The sequence below is a fragment of the Mus musculus genome, chromosome 7 (assembly GCF_000001635.26).
Source record: "Mus musculus strain C57BL/6J chromosome 7, GRCm38.p6 C57BL/6J".
NCBI lineage: Eukaryota > Metazoa > Chordata > Mammalia > Rodentia > Muridae > Mus > Mus musculus.
In genome coordinates this window covers 98,622,147-98,648,730 of record NC_000073.6, presented here as the reverse complement: position 1 = coordinate 98,648,730, position 26,584 = coordinate 98,622,147, and the positions used below count along the sequence as shown (strand labels likewise).

At 37.3% G+C, this 26,584-nt stretch overlaps 1 protein-coding gene across 38 annotated transcripts in view; it reads left to right on the top strand.

Annotated features, from left to right (window-relative positions):
- Emsy (EMSY, BRCA2-interacting transcriptional repressor) overlaps positions 1–26,584 on the top strand; it is a 69,698-nt gene that overhangs the window by 8,097 nt on the left and 35,017 nt on the right. For 17 of the 38 annotated variants that reach the window (XR_001785533.2, XR_378234.4, XR_003946459.1 and 14 more), the window contains exons 3-10: positions 827–926; positions 2,208–2,282; positions 3,523–3,564; positions 7,063–7,238; positions 8,848–9,000; positions 11,211–11,470; positions 18,324–18,600; positions 22,011–22,265. Coding sequence is in view for 32 of the 38 variants with exons in the window: in XM_030242484.1 (XP_030098344.1) it covers positions 827–926; positions 2,208–2,282; positions 3,523–3,564; positions 7,063–7,238; positions 8,848–9,000; positions 11,211–11,470; positions 18,324–18,600; positions 22,011–22,265 (1,338 nt within the window). In the remaining 6 variants the exon portion in view is untranslated. The remainder of the gene's footprint in view (positions 1–826; positions 927–2,207; positions 2,283–3,522; positions 3,565–7,062; positions 7,239–8,847; positions 9,001–11,210; positions 11,471–18,323; positions 18,601–22,010; positions 22,266–26,584) is intronic. The other 21 variants (XM_006507630.4, XM_017322180.2, NM_001381869.1 and 18 more) reach the window with 8 other exon arrangements.

Here is a 26,584-nt window from a genome sequence, read left to right as displayed (position 1 = left end):
TGGAGCTTGTTCACTTTAGTAGACTGGGCTGGCTTAGTGGCTGGCAAGCCTAAGGGGTCCTCCTGTCGCTGCTTCCTTTAACACCGGGGTGATAACTGTATATAACTATATACTACCATATCTGCTTTTTTTTTTTTTTTCCTTTTCTTTTTCCTTTTTCTCTTTTGGTTTTTCAAGACACGGTTTCACTGTATAGCCCTGGCTGTCCCAGAACTCACTCTGTAGACCAGGCTCACCTTGAACTCAAGAGATCTGAGACTACTTCTGCCTCCTGAGTGCTGGGATTAATGAATCTGCCACCTCCTCCCAGCTTTCTCTTTGAGTTTATTAAGTAGATTTTAGGGATCAAACTAAGGTGCTATCACCTCTCCTACCTGTATTTCTTTGAGTCAGTTTCTTACTATATATCTCAGGCTGTCTTCGAACTCTCCATCTTTCTGCCTCAGCCTTGTGAGTGCTGGCACACACCACTGGACTAATTAGTTATTTGGATGGCAGTTTTTGTGTTTTATTTGCTTGGATGGTAGTTTTTGTAGCTGTAAAGATCTAACATGTCTGGCTAGATTAAATATTCTTCAGTAATATGTTTTCTTTCCTAAGCATTTTATACCCTCGGCCTCCATGAGACATTTTATAACATTTTATAACAGAGCAATATAAATGATGAACTTAACATTTAAGTCTTTTTAGTTGATAACATTTTTTAAAGGAATTCTAAATTTTGCATTTGGTTGATTTGGGATTTCTTGCTCTAAATCTTAATAGTGCATAGCCACATTATTCAAAATTAAAGGCCTATCTTGATAAAATAATTTTCTTTTTCTAGAACTGGAGGCATATGCTGGAGTTATCAGTGCACTTCGGGCACAAGGGGACCTCACCAAGGAAAAGAAAGATCTTCTTGGAGAGCTCTCAAAAGTCCTTAGGTAATTTGTCATGAAAGTTTTGGTGATGTGACTTGAAATCTCAATTTGTAGGGTTTACATCTTTTCACTCTCAAATTGAAGAACAGTTTGTTGGGTACTTAGAGGCCCTATTCTAGTTGTGTGATTGCTGCTATAGAAAATGGGAAAACTTAGTCTGTGGTATAAGCCAATCAAAGGGTTTCAGGCAGAGAGTTACCAGGTGGGAGGTCCTTTGACATAGGCGAAAGAAAGAAGAGCTGGTGCAGCTGAGTATCAGGATGTAAAGTGGCATCATCGGAAGAAGGAGATATGAGCAAGATACCTCAACGTGTAAGTGGGGAGTAGTGATAGATATAGCCGCCACCTTAACCCTGCTGACTCCTTTATCTCAGCTTGGGTGGAGCTTGACGTCACCTGACAACTTTAGTGAAAGGGTTTCCTTGGTGCTTCGTCTCCATCCATTTTTATATCTTGTGATTTCTCAGAAAATGTTCTGCTTAACTCTTTTGCTTTCTACATTTAAAGTAATTTTGTTTTATTTTTAGAAGTTAAGAGATGCGAGAGGCTCTTATTACTTAACATTAATATAGGAGTGTAATTAAGATTCTCAGTCTTATTTTTTTGTTATTTATGTTCCTCGTAAATTCTGCTTTTAGTTCTTAAGTGTTGTGATCCATGGTATAAATTTAGTGTTAAATACTAAAGAATATAAGAAGAGTGGTATTTACTTTATTGGGTATTTATGAATATAATGGATGTCTTTAAAAATTGTTTCATTTATCAGTGTTTAATATATGTACATTTTACCATTGGTAACATAGTGTAGAAAGCACGTAGCTAAAGTTGAGACACGTTTCATTGCATGTACTCACAAGAAACAGTATCTGGCCACTCTTACTGCTTTTATTGTAGTCATTGAACATAGAATTATTAGATTCTTCAGCCTTGGAAAAGACCTTAGAAGACTTTCTTCTAAGTGCTCAGTCCTCCTGCCAGCAGTCCTGAGATAAGGAGGACCTTGCACCTGTTTCTATGCTCGCTAACGGGAAGTCTTGCCTGCTCTTTCACAGATGGGAAAATCTGCATATCGGGTTGAGTTTGTCTTTCTGGGATTTACAGATACATAATCCTCAGTTACACAGAACCAATATGAAATCTTTCCTATGACTTTGAAACATTTGAAGATACACATTAGGCAAAGTAATCCTCAGCCCCCAAAAGATGTTGACTTAAACATTAATAAAAGTGTAGAGAAGAGCTGCCTGCTTGGCAGAGTTCTATAATGGCTATTTTTTTTCATAGCATCTCAACAGAGCGCCACCGTGCTGAAGTTCGGAGAGCAGTAAACGATGAACGGTTAACAACAATTGCACATAAGTAAGCCATTAGTCTACCACCCCTGATTTTTTAAATGATGTAGTATAAAGTAGTTTTGAGACAGTCTTCCTTTTGTGTGGCAGGTCCCTGAGCCTTTTATCTTAATAATAACTCTTTACTCAGAGGCCTGCCCATCCATAGCAATTACTGTTTATTCCATTGATTACTTTTTGTTTTTGTTTTGCATTTTGTTAGGGAAGCTTAAAGAACTTAGGTCAGATCCTATTAGAAGGTAATCTCTGTATGATCCAAGAGCACAGGGAGCACAGCTCAGTAACAAAGAAGTGTACTTCCTAAAATTGAAAGGTGCTTACAGGTTTCTTGTAATGGTATTTGATATAGGTATTGCTTTATAAATAGGCATTATAATTTTCATATGGCTCTAATTATTTCAGATAGATATTTCAAGTCTTAGAAAAAATTATAAAATGTATGTTCTTTTTAAGAAATATAAATATAACTTAATGTACTTTAAAAAGCAAACACAGTAAAATGATAAAGACTTCTTAGAGATTGTTTTCAGATCATCATAGCTGAGAGATTGGGTCCAGGGTGGTAGAGGACTGAGAGCAGAATCAGGCATTAGTTATAGAGAGGTAGTGCCTCCTGAAGAACAGAGAAGACCGGGAAGGAGTACTTTCAGTGATAATAGAAATATTTCATAAAACGTTAAAGTATCCTCCATTTGTTTTAACTTTTATGTTTTAATTGACATAAAACTAAAGGAAAGAGAACTCAGCGCATTACCATAATGTGATGACATAAGGCATTTGGCAGAATTTGAATTGATTACACGGTCTGTTGGCTTCTTGTACTTCACTGTCCCTCATTTTGCTTAACACATAGAATGGGGTACTCACCTCTTTAACAGTGTAGTTTGAATGTTTTGCTCTTTGTTCTGTAAGTTTCAGATTCTTTATAGACTTGTATGGTAGAAACTTAGAAGTTCTCTGTAGAGACGGCAAGTATTTCACTGTCAGGCTAACATAGTTGAAACATTCAAATTTAATGTGTCCCTTTTTGAATTTGCTTCAGACTTTTGAATCGGAATACTTTAAACTGGGTCTGGATTCTAACTTGGGGACTGGTCATAGGAAACTGTGCGCTAGATAATAGACAATGAATACCTTAGATGCATTCAAGTGGTATTATGGGGCAATGAGTTGTAAGTTGATGCGTCAGTGTCATTCTAAAAGGATAACATTTATTTAGTCTCCTTTTCCTTTTTTCCCCTTTTAAGAATGAATTTATCCTTATATTTGGGTGAAAGACCAAGTTACAGGTATGCAAATAGGTTATTATTATTTCAGGCTTTTTCTTGTATTTATTTCCAAATTGACGCTCTCAATTATTCAGGGGCACATACTCCATTTATGAATTAACCATGCCCCTTGCTTCTTCTCTTCCCCTCTCACCTTCCTAATACTGCCCGACCTTTAGCCATTTCGCTGCTTGGGAATATCTCTAGTCAGAGGGTGGGAAGGGAGAGGAGGTGAAAGTTTTATAACTCATTTCACTACTTGTTAGTTGGCCTGAAAAAAAAATGGGTTCAAGAATTTACTAGTATTTGCTAAAATAATTTTTGGATAATATGTGGATTTCTTTAATCTATGTGACCTCTCCCTTTCCTTCCTCTCTCCATTAGCATGGATAATTGAGAGTTGGCTTCTATTCACCTGTTTTCTCTGCCCTTCCCTTTCTTTCTGATTTCTTTAATATATGAATTGCCTTTTTTGAAAAGAATTTACTTCAGTATATAATTTTTAAAAAAAGCTTAGGTCTTTTTCTACTCCGATTTTAATATTTATTTCTTACTGTGGTTTTAGTTTAGCTGGCTGTTGTATTTATTTGTTGAGCTAAGAGTTAGGGAATGAGGCTTGGTGACACTTCCTTGTCCTCAGATATAGCAGTGGGGCCTAGACCTGAAGATGGCCTATGAGGGTTTTAGTCAGTAAAAACAGCTAGAGGAATGCATCTGAGCTGACTGCATCCCCTCCCCCTCCCTCCCTCCCTTCCTCCCTCCCTCCCTTGAAATTGCTGTGTGACTCGGAAAGAATGTACTTGAAAGGTGGTGGGAAAGCTGAGAGGATTGAGCAGGAAAGAAGGGGAACAAAAGGAGTAAGGGACCTGGCCCCAAGAGAACCATGCTGAAGGCCCTACTCCAAGGCCTGGCTGGGAAGTGCTTGTCCTTGGTTACTGTATCTTGAGTTCTTAGTTATGACAATATTAATGCTTCAAATGTTTTGCTTAGCCCAGTCCTCAGTGTCTCTACAATTAGACTAAAATGATAGTCTGGAATATCAGATCTTGGCACTTCTGCCTACTGTCAGATATTCCCAGAATGCTGTGCTGCTGTGTGAGGATACAGATTTTCTTAACTGCTCCCCATTGTAGCTTATTAGTATGTGGCTTTCTCAGAGCAGGGAGCAGAGCAGGGTCTGCACCTTCCTTGTGTTCTTTGGATGATTAGAGAGTTAGGCAAGTGTGCATACTGAGGGGACCTGTGAAACCCTCAGGTGCAATACTTAATTTCTAAATTTACTTAGATGACTTGTTCAGCTAACAGATATTTACAGTTTTATTACTAAAGCAAATAGGAACTTTTGACCTAATTCTAACATGATACTTCATTTCTCATTCACTTAATATTTGAGCATGCTTGCATGAGTGGACATTTGGAAGACATAATTCTTCCTAAAAGTTGCAGTTGTGTCTTTTTGCACTGCAAGCTTCATCTTTTCCGTAGCACATGTCCATGTGCTTCATATTTTTAAATTTATAATAACTGCCACCATTTAAATAGTACACCAGGTAAGTGTAGAAGTCACTTTATTTGTGTGGTAAACTCATACCAAACAGGTTTATCAGTGATAGTCTAATAAAATGGTATCAGAATAGGAGTGTAACAAGAAATGCTAGCTTTTGGAAAGTTTTCATTTAGCAGTTAGTAATGATGCTTTTCTGTCTTTATCTTGTCTGTACTATTCTTTGTTTCTGCACTAGTATTAAGATGGAGCTTATGTGACATATCCGTGAGGCTCCTGATGCCTCAGGATGTCCACCTTTCCTTCTCTTCCGTAGGATTTGCTTTAAGTTACGAAAGAGTTTGTGTATATTTTTATGGTAACACAACTGGATTCTTGAACTTGAATCCTTTTTCTTTCATATCTTTCTTTTTTGAGACAATGTTTTGTTTCAGTGTTTTGAAACAGGATTTCACTATATATCCTTGGCTGGCCTGGAATTAACTATGTAAACCAGGCTGACCTTGAACTCACCAAGATTTACAAGATTGCTTACTTTTGCCAAGGGGTGTTGGGATTAAAGGCTAAAGGCCTGTGCTATCATGCCTGTTTTAAATCCTTTTTAAGTTGTAATTTATTCTCTTCAGCAAAAATTGGCAGTAATTAGGCAATAATTCTCAATTGGTGTAAAGTAAACCTGCCCATAAAACCTACCCGGAAACTTTTATTCTTTATGTTTATGATATGACAAATAATTACAGAAGCATGATACATACTTGTTGAAGGAAACATTTATTAGTTGTGTGGCCCAAGGCAAGCTACTTAACTTCTGTGTGATTCGGTTTCTCATTCTAGAGAGTGGAGATGCTGATGCTATCAACTTCATAGGATTGTTGAGAGAACTGAGTTAAGACAGTAAGAGATGTAGAGCAGTGCCTGACATGTAACATGCCTTCAGTTGATTTTAACAACACCATCACTGTCAACATCACCACCATCATCATGGAAGCACTTCACTGCCCACTGACAAAGGATTTGGGGTCTGAATCTGAAGAGTCACTGGGTATAAAGTCTAAAGCTCTAGGCTGGGCTATAGAATCTGTGGTTTCACAAAACTTCTATTTCTAGTTTAGTGAAGAAAACCAGTTGTTTTTAGATTAATTTTAAACCTTGACACTAAACATGAGGATGTTTCATGAAGCCGAGAGAGAGATATGGCAGCTATCTTTTGGTATTTTAACCTCTGGTTTAATTTCTCAAACAAAACGTTCTGAAGAAGTTTTAAGGAAGAGAGACTATTTAATAATGTCTTAGAGAGGGTTCAGTTGCCACAAGTGCCTTTTAGAGTCCAGGGTATACCAGACAAATAAAGTAAAATAATGGTAGATTTCTTTTAGGATCCTCAGATCTGCTCTTAAAACAACAACAACAACAACAACCACAACTACAACCACCACCCCCAAAACCCCAGGAAGGGTAATAATATAAAAATACAGTGAATATTATCAGTGATGCCTGCTGTTGTATACAGCCATCTTCCACCCTACTAACTCCTCTCGTTTACTGCCTCAGTTTTCCATGTTTTAAAGCCTTTAGAATCTCTGGCCATGCGGGCAGTTAGGGAATTTTCCAAAGATTCATTGAACTTCATCCTTAATTATAAAGGAAAATCTGATTCTTAACACTCAATGCTTTTAGTTTCTTGAAATAATTAAAAAATAAAATTTAAAAGTTAGTAGAAATATTTATTTTCATTCATGAAACCCAATTTCATAGGTCAGTATCAGTTTTTATTTTTAAAGCATAGAAAAGAAGTGTCTTCATTGTAGGATTCAGATTATAGAATATGGTGTGTAGGAACGTCAGTGCGTGGCATTCCTCGAATTTAAATGTTCCTAAGTGTGACCTGCTTGCTTAGAAAGGAGCTTCTCCAGAATCAGGGCCCTTCTGGTCATTTAACAAGAAAAGGCTGCGTGTGTCTGACTCACTTTTTAGCAACTGTGAACCCTTGTAGCAGCATTTTTTCTTTTATTTAGTATGTCTGGACCTAATAGTTCTTCAGAGTGGTCCATCGAAGGACGTAGATTGGTACCTCTGATGCCCAGGCTGGTTCCCCAGACTGCCTTCACTGTAACAGCGAATGCTGTGGCCAATGCAGCTGTCCAGCACAATGCGTCCCTTCCTGTGCCTGCAGAGACAGCAAGCAAAGACGGTGAGTAGGAACACCGCTGTAGGGATGAAGCCGCTCAGGGCTTTCCATCTGTTTACAGTAAGTGCTTAAAAACTATGAGATCCATTTTTAATCCAACCAATGTCTTTGATTCTCAAACTAGAAGCTGCAGTATCCACCAAAATCAAGTTTCTTTACTTCAAAGGGAAATTATGTTAATTTGCAAAAGGTTTGTCAGGCTGAATTTCTGACATCATTGTATCTTTTGTTTTATTTTGTTTTATTTTGTTTTCGGGACCAAACCAAATACTGTATCCCAGGCTAGACTCAATGTTGAGGTAATCCTTTCATCTCAGCCTCCCTTCTGTTGAGAATACAGTCATGAGCTACCATGCCTTATGAATGTCTCTTCTTAGAGGTGACTGGGAGGACTTAGTGAGTAGCATTAGAGCAGAAACAAGGTAAAAGATGTTGAACTGATGGCTTCAGAAAATAAAACTGTTTTTTTATTTTGACTCAATGGTACACTTAGCCTCTCTGGCCCAGTCAATGAATACTTTCTTACTGTTACTTAATATAGTAATTGACCTGCTTTAAAAATCTTTCAGTTGTTTTACCAAGGGTAATACTAAATTCAAGAGTATGCTTAGATCAAAAGCAGGTCTAAAAACAATACATTTGCCAGATTATTTTGAGATATTGCTTTGTCTTGTCTAGTAGTGGGTTTTGAGTAGAGTGACACACTTCACTCTTGTTTAGGCTTGGCTTTATGCCGAAGGAAGCTATATTTTTCAGGGAGACAGTTATCTGCGCATACTTAGTAGCCTCTACTGGATTCCTGTTTTCTTCGTTGTTGGCAGTTATATTTCCTCTCCTTTTGCCTTTTCTTCTTGCTAGCTGGTAGAATGGGAAGAAAGTTGGGTTTCTAATAGTGAAGTAAGTCAGTGTTTGGATCTTAGTTTGTCATTTCCTAGCCTTGTGACCTTCAGCATGTCTTAGCATCTGTGAATTGTGGATTCCTTATCTTTAAAACAGGATATAGTGTGAGAATTGGTGACAGTAGAAAAATTTAGTGCCTGGCTTACCTAATTCCAGGCTATTGTTGATGTTCCTAAGTTGTGTCCTTTCACTGAATGATAAGGAGTTTAAAGTCTGATGTCATTGTTTAGTTATTGTTATACTACTTGATTGGCGAGTGATAGATGAATTAGTTTATTTAAACAGACTGACTAGCTTGGTTCTCCTTCTGTAAGCATTTTTGGGGATCTCTGCGATTAGGGAGATATTACATTCTCCCATCATTGGTACTGCTGTTTGTATTAAAAAAAAACTACAAGTTTGTGCCTGGTGTCCAGTTCTTGCCAATATGAGAAATTATTTCCCTTTTTCTCAGTAAAGTTTTAAGCTTGATTGCTTTGTACCTCCATTCTTCTCCATTTACCATTACCTGTTGATAAGCCTGTAAATACTTGGGAAAGACCATTAAGTGATGATTTTCAAAATAGCCTTTAACCTTTGAGTGTAGTACTTAGCATTTAGCTTCTGATCATATGAAAATGATAAAGTTGGCCTTCAATAAAAGTACTTTCTCTGTATGTCTGGACGGTTGCGGTGGAAGTTAACAGCAGACTTTTTTTTATCCTTCCTTCAGTAGTGGTTTGCTATTCCTACACAAGTACCACGTCTACCCCAACCTCTACCCCTGTTCCAAGTGGCAGCATAGCAACGGTTAAGTCTCCAAGACCTGCCAGTCCTGCCTCCAGTGTAGTTGTCTTGCCAAGTGGAAGTACTGTATATGTCAAAAGTAAGTGATGTCTCAGTGTTACCAGGACCCTCTTGACCAAATGCTGCAGTCCAAGCTCTGAGTGGATCTGCTGTTCTGGAATAAATCATCGGGCACAAGCTGTTTTTCAGTGGTTAGTTTTTGAAGGTTCTAAAGACTTCTCATCTGTATATATGACTGGGTATTTGCGTTTTTTATCATCTTTGGGATTTGAGAAATGCCATCATTTTTTTCTCTGTGTGGGAAATCTATCTTTGGTCAGTGCTGTCGTTTAGGCATTCACACCTTTGAATCCTGCGGAACACAGACAAGAATAGGTACTGAAGGCATGTGCTTATTTGATGTTTTCCCAGAATTCCAATCTTTTCAGTCTTTTCTTGAATTCCTTCACATATCACCAAGCTCTTACATGCAGTGACTCGTTCTCGAGGCTACCTTTTATATTTCTACTTGATATAATCTTCAAAAGTTTTTTATTTGCAGTTTTAAACTTCTGATTCTGTTCTGCTCTATACAGTAGTCTTTTGTTTGTTTGTTTGTTTGTTTGTTTGTTTTTGAGACAGAATCTGGCCTCAGATTTGTGATCCTTCTGCTTCAGCCTCCCAAGTGCTAGGCTTACTGGTGTTACCACCATACTCAACTCTATAAAACAGTTTGATGTCCAGTTTTTCTTACATTAATGTCTCTTTTAATTTTATTTTTAAAATTATTTTATTTTTGTTTGCTGTGCTTTTAATCATTAGTATTTGATTTTAATTGGTCTTGATATAGTAATAAGAGATTTTCATGTAGATTTTTAAAGGTGGTATTTCCCTTTTTTAGACAGGTTTCTAGGTCATTGCTAGTTCTTCATATAGTCTAATGATTAAAGCGGTAAAGACTTACATTTTATTACCAATTCCATGAGTTATACTATGTAATTTTTTAATATATGCTCTGTAGAAATTTCCCATCCACATTGCTGTGTATATTTGTCATGTGAATTTTATAAAATTACAAAAGAATTGAGGTATTAGGTTAAAAAATATGTTAAGAGTCATATTGACTGTTAAGTTTTTCTCAGGTTTCTGTAGATTTAACCAAAGTGGTCTTTAGAAATGACACTCAAGACTTTTTATTTATTTATTTGTTTGTTTGTTTGTTTAGTTATATGTAAGTACACTGTAGCTGTCTTTAGACACACCAGATGAGGGCATCAGCTCTCATTACAGATGCTTGTGAGCCACCATGTGGTTGCTGGGATTTGAACTCAGGACCTCAGGAAGAGCAGTTGGTGCTCTTAACCATTGAGGCATCTCTTCAGCCCCTCAAGACCTGTTTTTTTGACAATCATTTTCAAAACTGCTCTTAGTGAATCTCAGATATGAAAAACTATTTCACAAACTAATGTACTTTCAAATAACAAGAGCTCTATCAGTTTATACTCAAAGACATTAGTTTTATTATTCATTCACCAGCTTTATGCAGGTCACCATACCAGCGAGACAAAACAGACTTAGGCCTTTTTGTGTAAAAAGCTTGTTAATAGGGTAGATGTGTAGACAGTTACATTGTCATGTGGTAAGTGGTACAGAAGAGGATGTACAAAGTGCTTTATGTACAATGCTCAGAAGAGAGGTCGATTAGCTTTGCAGCAAGGAAGGGAAGGCTTCTCTGAGAAGTGGCTTGCAGGATGATGATAGCAGGATGACGAAGAGGTCTTCGAGGATGGTGGTGTTCTTCAAAGAAAATTACAATATACAGACTCAGATAAGAGGGTGCTGAAGTATCTTTGGACAATGGTGAGAAATTTAGCTTGTCAAGATTTTAGAGGGGCACAGGGTTAGGGTGATGGTATTGTGTGCCTGGAAAGATAGGGGTCCTTGAGATTTGGTCTGGTAAGAATTTTGAGAGGTTAGGAAAATACAAACTTAGTTATGCATCTCAGTTATGAAATTTCCAGGCTTGCTCTAGTAGGAGTATAGAATAGACGTAGATAGATGCAGGAGCATCTTCTAAGAGGTTATTGATAAAATACAGGCAAGAGACAAGGAGCCCCAAATATAGTAGTAGTTTAAGAAAAGAGGGTGGGTATTCAGAGAGACATGTTTTCTGAGGGAAAATTGTCAGGTCTTAGTGACAGTTTGGGCATAAAAGAAAGGGAGAGGCCAAAGATGACACAGGCATTGAAAAAAAGAGTAGAAGAGGCAGTGCTAGTTTTGTGAAGGAGGAATACTGTTGTTGTCTTTCAGGCGTTAGCTGCTCAGATGAAGATGAAAAACCCAGAAAACGCAGGCGAACAAACTCCTCTAGCTCCTCCCCTGTTGTCCTCAAGGAAGTTCCAAAGGCTGTTGTTCCGGTCTCAAAGACGATCACTGTGCCTGTGAGTGGAAGTCCCAAGATGAGCAACATTATGCAGAGCATTGCCAACTCCTTACCACCCCATATGTCACCTGTGAAAATAACGTTTACCAAACCATCAACACAGACAACAAACACAACAACACAGAAGGTAGGTGGTAGAGGGAGTATCAGTCATTCTGTCTTTGTCATGGCGTGATGTAGAATTGACAGCTTTGTGCTGACTGTGGACTTGGTTTTACGCTGGGGGTGCTCACATGGCTTGTGTAACTCTACATATGAAATATTGGGATAAATAGTGTTACTTACTTTCTAAAATGAAGCTCAGGTGCCAAATGATTGCTCAAGATGACAGCTAGCAGATCTGCTTCTGGACTTATGTTGTATTTGATCATTGTAATGTCATTTTGAAACAAACTAGAAAACTTTTAAAATCTTTGTTTATGTGGCCTTATGTTTAGGAAGTCACTTTTTCGCTTTACCAGTAGAATTGGATGTGTTTGAGGAGAAAAAGGGGTATGGGTAAATGAACAATTGTTAAAATCTCCCTGTTTATTTGTTGTCTGGTGTCTTGCATCATTTTGACCTCAGGTCACTGGTGTTGGGTCAGTTTCATGCTCTTGCAACCCTCAGTCTCCACACTAGGCTGGATGCTGGTGACTTAAGGCTATGTTTACGCCTGTGCTTCTGGGATCTCCTTTGTAGCATCTTTGTGCCCTTCCCTTGTTATTAGTTTATTTTGCTGTCCTTTAGTAGCTTCCCATGTATGGGTGGCTGTATTGTTTTTTGAGACCCAGTGTGGGCAAAGGAAGTTTTTTCCTGTGAGTTTTGAAGACATTCTTTACTTGGCTTCCAGCTTTCAGAACTATTTTTGAGATACGCAGTGCCATTCTCTTTGTAGCTTTTGGTTTTGTCTTTGGACACATTTTAGAGGACTGAAAAGAAACGGCAAAGATGTCATGACCCTCCGGTCCTGGTTTTAGAGCTTTTTATCCTTTACTTGGTTCTCGGAAGTTCCTGCTTACCTTGCTGGCCCTTTACATTTCCTTTGTGGATCACTTGGGAATGTGAAACTTGCTAAGTTGATCCTTTAATTTTCCTGTACTTTTTCATCTCTATTTTCTGTTTCCTCTCCTCTCCCTGTACCATAATTTATTGGTTCAGGATTTTGGAACTTGACTTTTTTCATTTGAATTCTAGCTTGCTGCCAGCCTTTTGACTGTGAGGAAACTAAACTCTAGACCCAGGTTTTCTCTGTGAAATAGAAGGGGGTGGGGGGAGCAACCCAGTGCTTCTCTAATCTTGGGGTATTATAAATAATATGTGTAAAGCCTAACGTGGTTAAACGTGTATCGTTTTCTGTATCCTTGATCAGTATCCTTTATTACTTTCATGGAGCTGTTCATTTTTGCTGTCATACTTTATTTTTCTTGAAGGAAGGATCTCACTCTTTGTTCCGACTGGCCTGGAACTGCCTGTGGAGTGTTGGCTGGCCTTGAATGCCAAGTGCTAAGGAGGCATCCATTAGAATATGTGGCAACCATCATACTCTACATTTCTAATACTGCTTTCTTCTTCTGTAGATGCTCCTTATTTTTCTTTTTAAAAATAACATCCTGGTATTGGATAGAGTGATTATATTCTTTTATTTGATTATATTTATAATTCTTTTGGCCTGGCTTTCTTTTCTTATGCTCTTTATCTTACTTGTTAGTTTTTCCTTTCAGACTTTGCTTAAGTGTCTGTCAGTCAGCTTACATATGAAACTGTCACATTCACTGCCCTGTCCCTCTGCCACTTGTCCTTAGTTTTCCTGAACTGGTCAGATTCATCAGGCAAGAATCTTTCTGTTTTCTGCTTTGAATATTATAAACCTGCCTGCCAGTATTTTGGAATCAACTGTGGAAGGGTGCTATGGTTCCTGAGATAATAAGTCTTTTCTCATCTCAGGGACAAGAGTAATGTCGGCATCAAGGGTTAAGTGCAATTGAGTATTTAAGATGTGACATGGAGTATCCACTTAGAAAATGCCAGCTCTTTTGCTTTGTAGAATATCTTTGGAAGTCAGCATTTTACTAATTTGCTGATAATAATGAACTGTTCCAGATATATGACTCCACTGGTTCACTAAAGCTTATCCATTAATATGTTGAAATTAACTGCTTTTGTTGATTGTGAAGTTTATTAAGCATAATGTTTACATTTTTATTTGATTTCAAGTAAGCATTTTTGAGTTATTCCCTTTTTTCGTAGAAAGTTTTTAGGTTTGGTTTGGTGTGGTCGTGGTATGTGGGTGGTGCTGGGGGTCAAACTCAGGACCTTGTGTGTACTGGAAAGGTTCTGGACTCCGGAGCTGGGTCATCCTTAGCACAGCTTAGCTCTTAGTTTTGCTTTCTGAGCTGGCCTTGACACCAATTGACTATTATATAACTTTGCTTCAGGTTGTTAAACCTTACTGTAATAGTTTTAGCTGCCTTCATTGCTGGATTTTATGGCTAGTTCTTTTTTTCTTCCTCTTTCATTTACTTAAAAATGATTTTAGTATTCAAGAAATAGCATAGGAAAGCTGTAACTAAAATGTACCTATATGTCATCCATATTCTTTTGTTTCTATTGTCTTTTGTTTTTATTCATTATGTTTGTAAGTAGTTGATATTATAAATTGCAAGTTTATTTTCTATTTCTCCCATAGACCGCTGAGGGTAGCTTTCTTTGGTCTGTTTTATCATTGTTTCCTAGAACTTAGAACAAGGTCTTGGCTTGTACTAGATACTAATGAATATTTATTGAATGAATGAATTAATAATTGAACAATCAACACACACACAAGTAGATCTAGCTCCAATAACTATCTGGTCATGTTAAACAAAGCACTTTCCCATAGAACTGTGTCACTGACCCTCTGATAATTGTCTGCTAATCATCTATTTCCTTTTAAGACAAAAGTAATAATATATTTCTTAAGTTACCAGAGTTAGAGAAGATTATTCATTGGTGTTTAATAAGTGTCACCTAACATCATTAACTTTCAAATTTTCTTTGGTAGACTTACATAAAAATGTTTGTAATATATAGGTTTCCCTATAAGTGAAATATGAATGCTTTGGGTTTTTTTGTTTTTTGTTTTTTTCTTTACCAACTCTTGTTTTTGCCTTCAGGATTTTGAGGTGAGAATAATTATTTGAAGCTGTCAGGCACATTTGATTCTAAAGTCATATACAGTGCTTACCATGAATTTTCAGATTCAGAAATTTAGGTTTACTTGTGTTTTAAAAAATAAATATTTAAGTGGAGAAGAAAAGAACTCATTCCATACATAATTACTGAGCATCTGCTGTGTTCCAGTTATAAAACTGTCTTCTCTTCATTTTTTTCTCTGCCATCTATTTTTAAAAGATTTTTGGACAACTAGGTTATGGTTAGGACTAATAAAGACATTTTCCATGTTTCGTTATCTGTTTGCTGGGTAATTGGATTAAAATATATTTTTATCCAAGGCCATTGTCATAATTGTATTTACCTTGGATTTCTCACAATTTGTATTTAAGTCAACTTAGCAATTATTGTAGGTAAAGTGACTTTACATTAAATGTAATTGTTTCTGATTTTGTAAACAATATTCACATGTAAATAGGTTGTGCATTTTTAGCGTAGATACATTTCTACGTATGTCAACATGCCTCATTTAAAATGACACTGTTATGGCACTCATACAAGCAGAACAACAGAATATAGCTTTATGCTTTCATGTGCTTGATTAATATTTTTCATTTGTCCTTAGGGTGCAAGTCCCAGCACTCTTAAGGAGTTTTTGTGAATGCTAGAAGGTCAGTAATTTGAGATATGGCCTGAATAAACAGTGTGGTTCACTTGACTTCAAAATCTTTTTATCTCCTTTCTTGTTTTATTTTGTTTTAAAACAACTTTAAAGTATAAGCAATTTCCCAGGTGGATCTCTAGTTTGGGAAATCCCTTTACAGATCAGAAAGTCATTTGTGTACTGAAATCTCAAACCATGTTTTATCATTTGTATCTGTAATCTAGAATGTGGTCCTAAAGACCCTAGATTTATTCTTTTCTTAATGTTAAAACCCCATCTCCATACTCTCATTCTGGAATTTCAAATATTTGAACTGTGCACACTTCACTTTCCCTTCCGCTTATTAACTGCCGATTGCGATTGCTTTCCTGGCAAGCCTAGTGAGTCCTCTTTGTACTGCAGTCATCAGCATTGGGCCTCTGGGAAGCTGTGACTGTTGGTGCAGGATTGACAAAAGTCAAACCCAGTTTAGTACACTAATTAGTTTGGGTGTGGTAGTCAGGAATTCTTTGTATATTCAGTGATAACAGAATTAGAAGGAAAGAAAATGTTTCTAATGAAACAAACAGTATATTGAATATCTTTTCTGTATGGAAGTGATCTGTAATGCTTTACTCCTATCCATCTAACAGTGAACAGGAATAGTAAACTGCTAGTAAGTACCATTTGCTAACTGTCAGGTATTGACCTCCTGCTATGTGCCTAGTATTTGCTTCATATGATTATGTCATCTAATCCTTGTAATGATTTTGTAAGGTCAGAATTATTATCCCTATTTTATAAAAGAAATAAATTGAAGCCTTGAGGTTTTAACATGTCCAGGGGCCTGCCATTTGAAAGTGGTGGAGGCAAGATGGTCTAAGTGCAGGCCTGTTTGACTCTGAAACTTATAACCCTCTTTACCATATTGGTCCACGTTTCAGTTTGTATAATAGTTTCTTGTTTTCAATAATATTGCACATTGTTGGCTAATCCAGCCTGGTTGTGATTTTACTGACCAACTCTCTACAGATGTCTACTAATCAAGGCATGTATTGATTGTTAAAACAACAGACTCCTTAAAGTAATGGGCAAGTACTAACGTCTTTAATTCTTTGTGATGTTGAGAATATGTACTAATAGTGTAAAGTTTCCTTGATGTAGATACAGAATATACATTCACAAAGAAAAATGTTGACTGATTTGACTTCAGACTTTCTTTAGGGCCAGTGTAAAACAAAAAAGAATTTCTTCCTTAACTTCTTTGGGTTTTTTTTTTCCCCCCAAACCAATTTGTTCTGTCCTAGGCACAAAGAATTTTAGTGAAAGAACTGGGTATCACTACAACTCTGCTTACTTCGCCCTAAACAAAACTGTGATGCATACTCCAAAGCCTAAGTAATGTTTGTGTTCTCTACTGTGAAATGGGGATAATAATAGCACTTGTGTCATGGGATTTAGGACATACCAGCTCCGGGAGCTCTTCTTGGTCTGTTGTAGGAACCTTGCAGTTATCATTTATCAAGTTTTAGATTCTCTGCTCATCAGAATAATTAGAATCTGATTACTTCTCTTTAGTTTTGCTAACATCCCAGCCCAAGACACTGCTGGCCTGCTGTAATAGCTTCCACTCTTGCCTGTCACTTCATGGCAACTAGAATGATCTTTTAAAATAGATATTACATCTTGTTTCTGTGCTAAAGTCTTCCCATGGCTTCTTATTATTCCTACTATGAGATCCATTTACTTTCACTTGGCTTTCATATTTGATCCAGCTTTTGCTTTTAACCCTCTTTGCTGTAGGCTTTCTGTACTTTCTTATTTTTTTCAGGACTTTGGGTGATGCTAGCCAGAGGTCGTTTATTCAGTGCTATTCGCTATGAAATGTGCAAAGCTAACTACAGTTTCTCAGCCTTACTGCCTAAACCTTGACTTTTCTTTTTTTATATCTGTTCTCTGTACCAGGCTAGGAGCACATCCTCCTAGTTCACCTGTATGTAAGTTGTAACTAACAGCTCTCATGAACACATCAGCCATTACATTTCTGCTGGCTTCTGAGAACTTCTTCATTTATCTGTATCTACTATCACTGCCCTACTGTAGCTTCAAATTAGCAGATAGATACTGTAGATTTACAGAAAATTTATAAAAGCTGCATACTTTACCCCTCTTTCCCTAGATTTCCTTGGGTTTTGCTTAATGTCCTTTTCAGTTCCAGGATTCTCACCTAGGATGCCACATTCTATTTCCCTGTCCTATCTCCTTAAACATCTTTCAGTGTGAACGTTTTTCAGATTTTCCTGGTTTTTTTTTTTTTTGATAACTTTGATAGGTCAGGTGTTTTAGTAAGATACCCCATTCCTAGAATTTGCTTGCTGTTGTAGATTAGGGTTATGAGTTCTATGGAGGAAGGTCACAGAGAAGTGTTACCATTTGTGTCACATCTTATGAAAGACTACATCTAGTTCTCTGTTACTTCTCAGAAGTTGTGTGTCTTACACATGCCAATCTGTCCCTGAGGTCTTTCAAGCTTCTTGAATATAGCAATGTTGCTTTTGCCTTTGTTTCCTACTCCCCATGCCACTTCTAGGTGTTAACACCCTCACATCATTCTGATTTCTACTCAAATATCACTTTACAGAGAAATCTTCATTGAGTACTTTATTTAAAAAACAAAAACAAACAAACAAAACAACAAAAACCCTAACACTATCATCATCCTTTTATCTTTACTCTGGTTTATTGTCTCTTTCATTTGTTTCTGTGTGTTCTGTATGTTTATTGCTCTATCTGTACTAAAATGCAAACTTTGTACAAGTAAGTTTTGTTTATTCTTCTATTCTCAGCATCTAGAACCATGCCTGGAAAATAGTAGGTGTTCACTAAGTATTTACAAGTGAACAGCTGTCCAGGTGACTTTCTCATGTGAGGTGGATGATCCTCCAAGTGGTGTATGGTGTGCTGGTGCTTGCAGAGCTACATCATGCACAACATTGGACACCACCTCTTAAAATACCTGCTGGAAATTGGTGGGTTTAGATACGTGCTGGTAAAGGAAAGGGTTTATAAACTTTTAGTTAATTGTATATTTTCTCTGTTGAATTGTTTTTCTTATTGCAGACCTTAGTTTTGAATTGTATATGAACTTAAATGTACTGACAATATAGAGTAGGTACATGGAAATAATTTATTTTTTGTCCTTTAGGTTATTATAGTGACCACATCACCAAGTTCAACCTTTGTGCCCAACATTCTCTCCAAATCTCATAACTATGCAGCAGTCACTAAGCTTGTACCAACATCAGTCATTGCCTCCACGACTCAGAAGCCACCTGTTGTTATAACTGCGTCCCAGGCCTCTCTGGTCACCAGTAGCAGCAATGGCAACAGCAGTTCTACGTCATCACCTATTTCTAGTACAGTTGCAGTAACAACGGTGGTATCTTCCACACCGTCCGTGGTCATGTCAACAGTAGCACAAGGTGAGTGGTGAGCCACCAGCTAATTCTGTCCCTGTTAGAAAGAATTTTGAAGACAACTGAGGGGGCGGGGTGGGGGTGAATAAGAGTGTGTGTGTGTGTGTGTGTGTGTGTGTCTGTCTGTCTGTCTGTCTGTCTGTCTGTCTTGTCTGTCTTCCTATCTTGGGGTTGAGGATCTCTGCTGTTAGGTCAGTGACCTGCTCACCTTTGCTCAGCTTGAGGATATGAAATGTTAGCAATTTTCTTTCGTCTGTAACTCCCACACCTTGTCCTGTCCTCCTCTTCCCTAACCCCCCATTACTTTCTAAGTCCTTCCACTGGTAAATGTGGAAGCAAATATATACATACTTAAGCTTTTCCTTAGATAAAGGTTAGCAGCACATTGTACATGTTGTGCTCTAATGTTTGGAAAGGAGAATTTGTCATTTTTATTAAGTATGATGCTGGTGTCATAGAGGCCTGAGTTGGTGTGTTTTGTGCGTATATGAAATTAGTTTATTTTTAGGTAACTGTTTGTTTGGTTCTTTCTCGTCTTTGCTCAGAATTGCTCAGAATTGAAAGCTGTAATTAGCTTGCGGGATGTCTCTAGTGTCTGTCCTTTTGCCCTTCCTTAACTGAAGAATGGGACACTGCTAATTACTTAGATTGATTGCATTTTAATTCTGCTGCTACTATTTCTTATTTAGTAAGAAAATTTTTTCTTTGATTTTATTCTTTTTTTCATAGTTTCCATGGACTTCTTGTGTTCCTTTCACAATAGTGTGACAGACTTCTGCTGACTATAGTTCTTCTAGACTAGCTTTGAGGAAATCTCTGCTCTCCACTCTTACTCCATGGAGTCCTGTCCTTGTCAGTTTCCCCTCTTCCATGAGTTTGATGATGGTCCACATTTGGCATCTAAGCTGCCTTTTTTTTTTTTTTTTTTTATAATTTATTTTTAAAGGGCTTTAAAGCAGAGACCAATGGATTTAGGAGTTTTAGAGAACAGTAAAGAAATAAAACAAGTCTACCAGTTGCCCACAGCTGTATTATAATGCCCTTCCTGTGTAACACAGTGAGCCCTTTTACCCACACGAGTAGTCTGCAATAAAAACTTCCCACTCCACATAATACATTTTCTTAAAGTTTTATATCATTGACTTTCTCCTACTCTCTATACCCTTCTTACTCATTTTCATTGTTTAATTCTTTTACTGTTGGACAATTTATTACTCATGTATTATTATTTAGATTATCTCTTAGTTTTAGTATTCTAGATTAATATCTGTGTGACTTGTACTAGGTCTCACCAGCGTGGAAGCAAGTGTTTTCATTGGGAAAAGGGAACTTCTCGGAGTTGTCTGTGTGCACACTTTGTCTTCTTGGACAATTGTATTGGATTCACTTTGTCTTCTTGGACAATTGTATTGGATTATTTCACTAATGCCTGGCTAATTCTAAGTCCTTGTTATTTCTGTTTACAAAACAACATAAAGTAAAACAGAACATTATGATGAAACAATTTATTTTCTTTTCACAAAGATTCTTTATACTGTGTGTAAACGTGGCTTTGTGTTTATTTGTATGGGCATGCACACTCATTGCATCCTTGCAGACATCAGAGGATGATAGTATGTGGGAATGGTTCTCTCCTCCTCCATATGGGTCCTAGGAATTGAACTCAGGTCCTTTTTATCTGCTCACCCACCATACCAACCAGGAATAGCTACGATTTTTTAAAACTTTGAAACTGTTTAACTAGTATGATGTCTTATTCTTGATCCCACCATCCTTTGTTATCTTCTTAAGCACACAAAATATGACCTGTACTCTTTACTTTTATGTATTATCTTTCTTTACTTACACTTTATTTGTATTATTGTGTGTGCATGCATGTGTACATGGGTCATGAAGCGTGCGGCCATCAGGAGCCTTTGCAGGGTTAGTCCTCGGCTCCCACCTTTCTGTGGGTTTTGAGGATCAAACGCAGACTGTCAGGCTTGTACAGCAGATGCTTTACCATCTCTTGGCCCAAATTTATACTTTTTTTTTTTTTACATAAAAAGGTATTTTGGGCTTCCTTCTTTCTCTAGGGTTCATGTTACAAATTTTAGCTCTTTTATATTGTAACCAGACCATTTTTTATTTGGTACAATGAAATACTTCACCCTGCATAAGTTTATAGTGGAAAATGATTTATTTTGGCTTATGATTTAAAAATCTAAGATCAAGATCTTGTATCTGGTGAGACTTTCTTGTTTTCAGATCTTCAAGCCAGTGTACAGCTGGCACATGGCAAGAGACAAGGAACACATACTTATACTTTCTCTGAGTTCTTTTCCACTTAAAAAGCCACTGACACTCAATCATGGGGCTCCTTCCTGATTATCCTGCTTAATTTTAATGATGTCCTAAAGACTCTACTTTAAACCATAATCATTAAGTCAGATGAACTTTCTAGCTTTTTAAGACATTACATTGGGGATTGAATTTCAACACATGGGCTCTCATATAAACCATAGCACATATTTAGTCAAAATTATCAATGTAGCTTCATCCCTAATAGTTTTAAAGATGGGCTTTGAAAAATACGTTTTATTTAGTGGTGTTTCCTATATTCTTTTGGGCAGTTCTAGAGTCTGACTGGACTAGTGTCTAAATTTATTTGAAAAATGTGATGAGCAATTAAATGAATGACTTCACATAAATAAGCTGTAAGGAAGTTTATTTTTTCAGAAATTCATATGACAGAAGGCTTCAGTTAAGTTAGGCAAATCGTTGGACCATGAACGAAATTTTCCCTCCTTGGGTAACTTTATTATTGGTTAGATGAGTACATTGTAGGTATCATAGCCAGCTATGAACGTATCCAGAGGAAGAAGAGAAAATTCCTCTTTGTGTAGCACGGCCCCTAAAAAAGAAAAACTTTTATCTAGGTGTTCTCTAGGAAAAGATTCCTCCTGTAACATGTCGGCTATAATTAATTAGCTTTATTTTATTCCAGAAAAAGTCGTCATGTACTGTGACAAGCTTAGATCAATTAACAGTTGCCCTCTAAAGCTGGCTTAGGGATCGGCCTCCACAGAAGTGTGTACCAGTGCCCAGGAATGTGGATTCTCAAGGGAGAAAGCCTGGGCTTTGTTAGAAAGGAAGAAAGAAATTGGACTAGCAACCAACAATCGTAATAGGATTAAGCAACAATGAAAATAGAGTGATAATTAAAGAAAAATTAGAAGCTTGTTGACGAAGCAAGACTATAACGAGTAAGCACTGTAATTAGTCTACTTGGTAGAATTTTTTTTTTTTTACAACAGTTGACTTTTCTTTTGATCTTTTATATTTCTATGACAGTTACGCTGATGGAATGGTTCAAATCCTCCTTGTTTTGAGCTGCCCACCCTCCCCTTTTCTAAATCCTCTTTACTTTTCTGTAGGTGTATCCACATCAGCAATCAAAGTGGCATCGACAAGACTTCCTTCCCCCAAAAGCTTAGTGAGTGGCCCTACCCAGATTCTTGCACAGTTTCCTAAACAGCATCAGCAGTCTCCTAAGCAGCAGTTACAGCAAGTACAACAACAGACACAGCAGCCAGTGGCCCAGCCTTCTTCAGTGTCTCAGCAGCAGCAGCCTCAGCAGTCAGCATTGCCGCCTGGTATCAAACCTACCATCCAGATCAAACAGGAGTCAGGTAAATGGACAGTGAGAGCTCTGTGGGTATCCTTCGTCCTGGGCCTGAGGGTCGTGAGCAGAGTGTGTCTTCCCATTTATTTACATCTTTCTACTTCTTTCTTCAGTTTCTTATGGTTTCCAGTAGGAAATGTCTATAAATGTTTTTTAAGCTATAGCCCTAAGTGATTTTCTTAAAGTGACTCTAAATGGTGTGGTTTTAATTTCCATTTCACATACGTATTGTTGGTGTGTAAACATGTTGCTGAATTTGTATTCTTCTAGCTTGCTGAACTATATTATATGGGAGTATCTACATAGATTTCTTAGGCTTCCTATGTATATAAGATGTATTTCATTATGTCATCTGTAAATGAGGACATTGTTTTTCTTCTTTTCCAATCAATATTTCTCCCCCAACTGCCTTCCTTTTTTACCCCCTCTGTCTTATTTCACTAGCTAGAATATATAATAAGTAAAAGGGAATCAAAGACATTCTTGCCTACATCCTGGTTTTGGATAGAAGGCATTGGGCTCAGTGTTGAGTGTGAAGCCTGTTACAGGATTTGAGTTGAAATAGGACATTTCTTCTTTCCTGTGGCTTTTCATTATGACTTTGTGTTAGGTTCTGTCAGATGTTCTTCTATGTTCAAGTGATGTGATCTAATACCTTTTTTGTATTTAGCTGCTGATATGCTGAATCATATGAGTTCATTTTCTGTTGAGCTATTCACATATATGAAATAAGCCAGGCTGGGCGTGGTCGGGCGTGGTGGTGCACGCCTTTGATCCCAGCACTTGGGAGGCAGAGGCAGGCGGATCTCTGAGATCGAGGCCAGCCTGGTCTACAGAGTGAGTTCCAGGACAGCCAGGGCTACACAGAGAAACCCTGTCTCGAAAAAACAAAAACAACAACAATAAAAACAAAAAACAAAAAAAAAAGAAATAAGCCCTACTTGGTCATGGTATATAATTCTTCTTCATACAACATTGGTTTCGGTTTTTATCTCTGTATAAGAGAATTTTTAAATGTATGTATGTGGTGGCCGTGTATATGTTCACATGCAGGAACGTGTAAATGTGTGAAGGTTTCTATGCACATGTGTACAAGTGCACATGGAGGCCAGAGGTTGCTGCTGCTGTCCATGATCTTTCTTCACCTTGTAGGCTGAGGTAGGGATTCTCAGTTGAGCTCACTGCTTGCCAGTTTGCTTAGTTCAGTTACTCAGCTTCCTCAGGAATTCCTTGTCTCCACCTCTCACCTCTAGAGTGCTGGGATCCAGGCAGGATACCATTCTGCCTGACATTTATGTGGATCTGGGACTCTGACCTCAGTTCCTCAGATTATCTGCTGAGTTGATTTATATTTGTCGTATTTGGTAGTGTCTTTGTCTAGTTTGGTTAGATCAAGATACTACTGGTCTCAGAGTGAGTTTGAAGAGATGTGAGAAGATTGGTATTAATTCCTTAAAATCTTAGCTGACTTCTCCAGTGAATCAGTTAGGCCTGGAAATCTCTATTTTGTGAGCATGTAAATTATGAACTCACTTTTTTTAGTGGTTGAAAAACTGGATTAGCTATTTCATCTTCGTTGAGCTTTGGTAGTTTATACTTTTTAAGTTATTCATTTCTAAGTTGTTAGAATGGTTAGTTGTCATTCTCAGTTCCTTATTATCCTTTAAATGGCTACAGAGTCTATACTGATGAGCTCGTTCTTTGTCAGGCTTTCTACTTTGCCAAGTTTTTATTATTATTAGAGTTTTGCTTTATTGTTCCAGGCCCAGCTGATTTATTGGAGAAGTAAACTAAATATTTAAGGAATCAATACCAACCATTCCTAATCTGTTCTGGAAAACAGAACACTACAAACTCATTAGGACCTTGATAACCAAACTAGACAAAGACACTACAAAGTAAGACAAGTAAGACAGATAATCTGAACTGAGTTCAGAGTCTCAGAGAATTGTTTCAGTTTTAGTCTCATTTTTTTTCTGTTTTCTTAGGCTTTATTTTGCTTTTCTACCTTCTTGAGAACTGGAATGTGGATTATTGATTAAAGACCTTTTTTCTTTTCTATACATTTAGTATTTAGTTCTACACTTACAGCTATGCTTTGATAAATCCTTAGTACTATTTTATCAGCATCATACGTTCTTTGATATGTTTTCATTTTCTATATACTTTTTGTTCTGAAACCTTCCCCACGCCTTCCTTGTTGACAATGTATTTACGATTATGCTATTCTATTTCCATTATGTTTGGAGAACTTTTTTTTTTTTTTGGTGGTCCTTTTGGTATTGTTTCCTAGTTGGATTCTGTGGATTAGAAATATTCTGTGTGGTATTTCAGTTGTACTAAGTAACTGTGAGGAGGATAGGTGGAAATCCTGTGTTTTTTTTTTTTTTTTAAGACTGTTCTCTGGCTAGGAGCTGTGCAGAAGCGTCCTCCCACTCCCTGACTGTAGCAGTCTAGAGTGGAATCACCGCCCTTCTGAACTGAAGAGGGAAAGAAATGATTTTGGTTCAGATATCACAGAACTTGACTTTAGATTTTAGAGGTTGAGTTGGGTACATGTTTTTTTGTTCGCTATTTATCATAAAACCGCTTTCCAAAGGTTTCTCTTCTATTGCATTTTTTTTGTATTTTGTGTAGACATGTATGTGTGTATGTACTGTATGAGAGTACGTTTGTGTGCGCGTGTGTGCTGTGGTGTGCATGTGGAAGTCAGCGTGCACCTTACAGGAGTGAGTTTTCTTTTTCCACCATGTGAGTCTCTAGGATGGAACTTAGGTAAGCAGGCATGATGTCAGTGACTTTCTTTACCCATGGAGCCATCCTTTGCTGCCCAAAGCCTTTGAGTGATACTTGCTTGGAAACTTTAATTGGTTCCACTGTGTAGTTTTGGAGATGTCCTCCTGCCAGAGTACCGACTGTGGCTCTCCAGAATGTTTAGGTACACAGAAGTGACAGTCCTTTTGAGGCAGCTCGGGGGCCAGCCACCTGCTGAGAGGGTTGGAGGTTTATTTGCTTTGCTCTCTTTTTCATGATCAGTTTTGAGAAATAACGCTTTTTCTCAGTGTTAATTATTTGATCCAGATTATCACTTGATTTGCCCAGGACTAAGTAGAATTGTCTCTGAGGTTTTTGTTTTTTCCTGTGATGATTATTTCATGCAGCTTCTTTCTGCACGGGAATTGCAGGATCATGGTTCATTAGTTAGAGAAAAAAATACTAGAAGTGATTTTTTGTGTATAACCTCACTTTTTATAGTTTATTATATTTAGAACTATTTCTGTAATACTTATTGAATTCTTGACATGTATAGATAATTTAAAATTTTATTTAATCCTTAATAGCTTGATGAAGTATATACTAATTAATTTTTATTTTGTACATAAAAAATAGAGTCATAAAGGTTATTTAAGTAATTATGCCCAAATACCATACTTTTAACTTCTTTCTTAGTTAATAGAAGTTTAGAATTATTTAAAGCTGCTAAATATCTATATATAAATATATATCTATTTCTTTCCTTTATGTCTCAGCCGAAATCACCACTTGTATTAGTTACTTTCTTGTTGATGTGACAAAAGCCATTGGGAAAGGAAGGGCTTGCTTTAACTTGACGTTAGAAGGTTACGTAGGGAAGTAATGGTGGCTGGAGCGTGAGGCAGCCGTGTTGTTCACGTAGGGAAGTAATGGTGGCTGGAGCGTGAGGCAGCAGGTCGTGTGGCGTCTTCAGTGAGGGAACAGAGTAGGCCGTTCCCTTTTATTCAGTCCAGGATCAGAGCCCATGGAGCGTGTAGATCTTCCCTTCTTAACCTAATCTAGAAAACCCCTCCAGACATGCCCAGAGGTTTGTTTCCATGGTGATTCTAAATTCTGTCAAATTGGTAGTCAAGGTAGAACATCATGCCACACCAAAAAATACAATTCTTAATTTTCTCTATGAAAATGTTTTCTTTTATGTATCTTCTTTAAAGATCAGAGTGGGGGAAATGGCACTAAAATTTTCTTCTTTAGTTACCATTGTTTAAAAATGTACTCCAGTTAAGATGCTTGGAAGGTCAATATAAACATGATAGCATTGTAAATAAAAACTTTTAAAGTCCTAACATAACTTCCTTAACAATTTTTATTATATTTCTTGTGTATTGCCTTTGTGTTCTTTTCACATGCATGTTTTATATAGGTGCAATACTGATGTGGCCTTTTTGGCATTCTATATTTGATAAAGTGAGTTATTAAAATACTTTTATATGTAGAAAGATATTTAAGGACTTCGGGATATAGCTTAGTGGTAGAGCACTTGCCTAGCATGAATGAGTCCCTGGGTTCAAC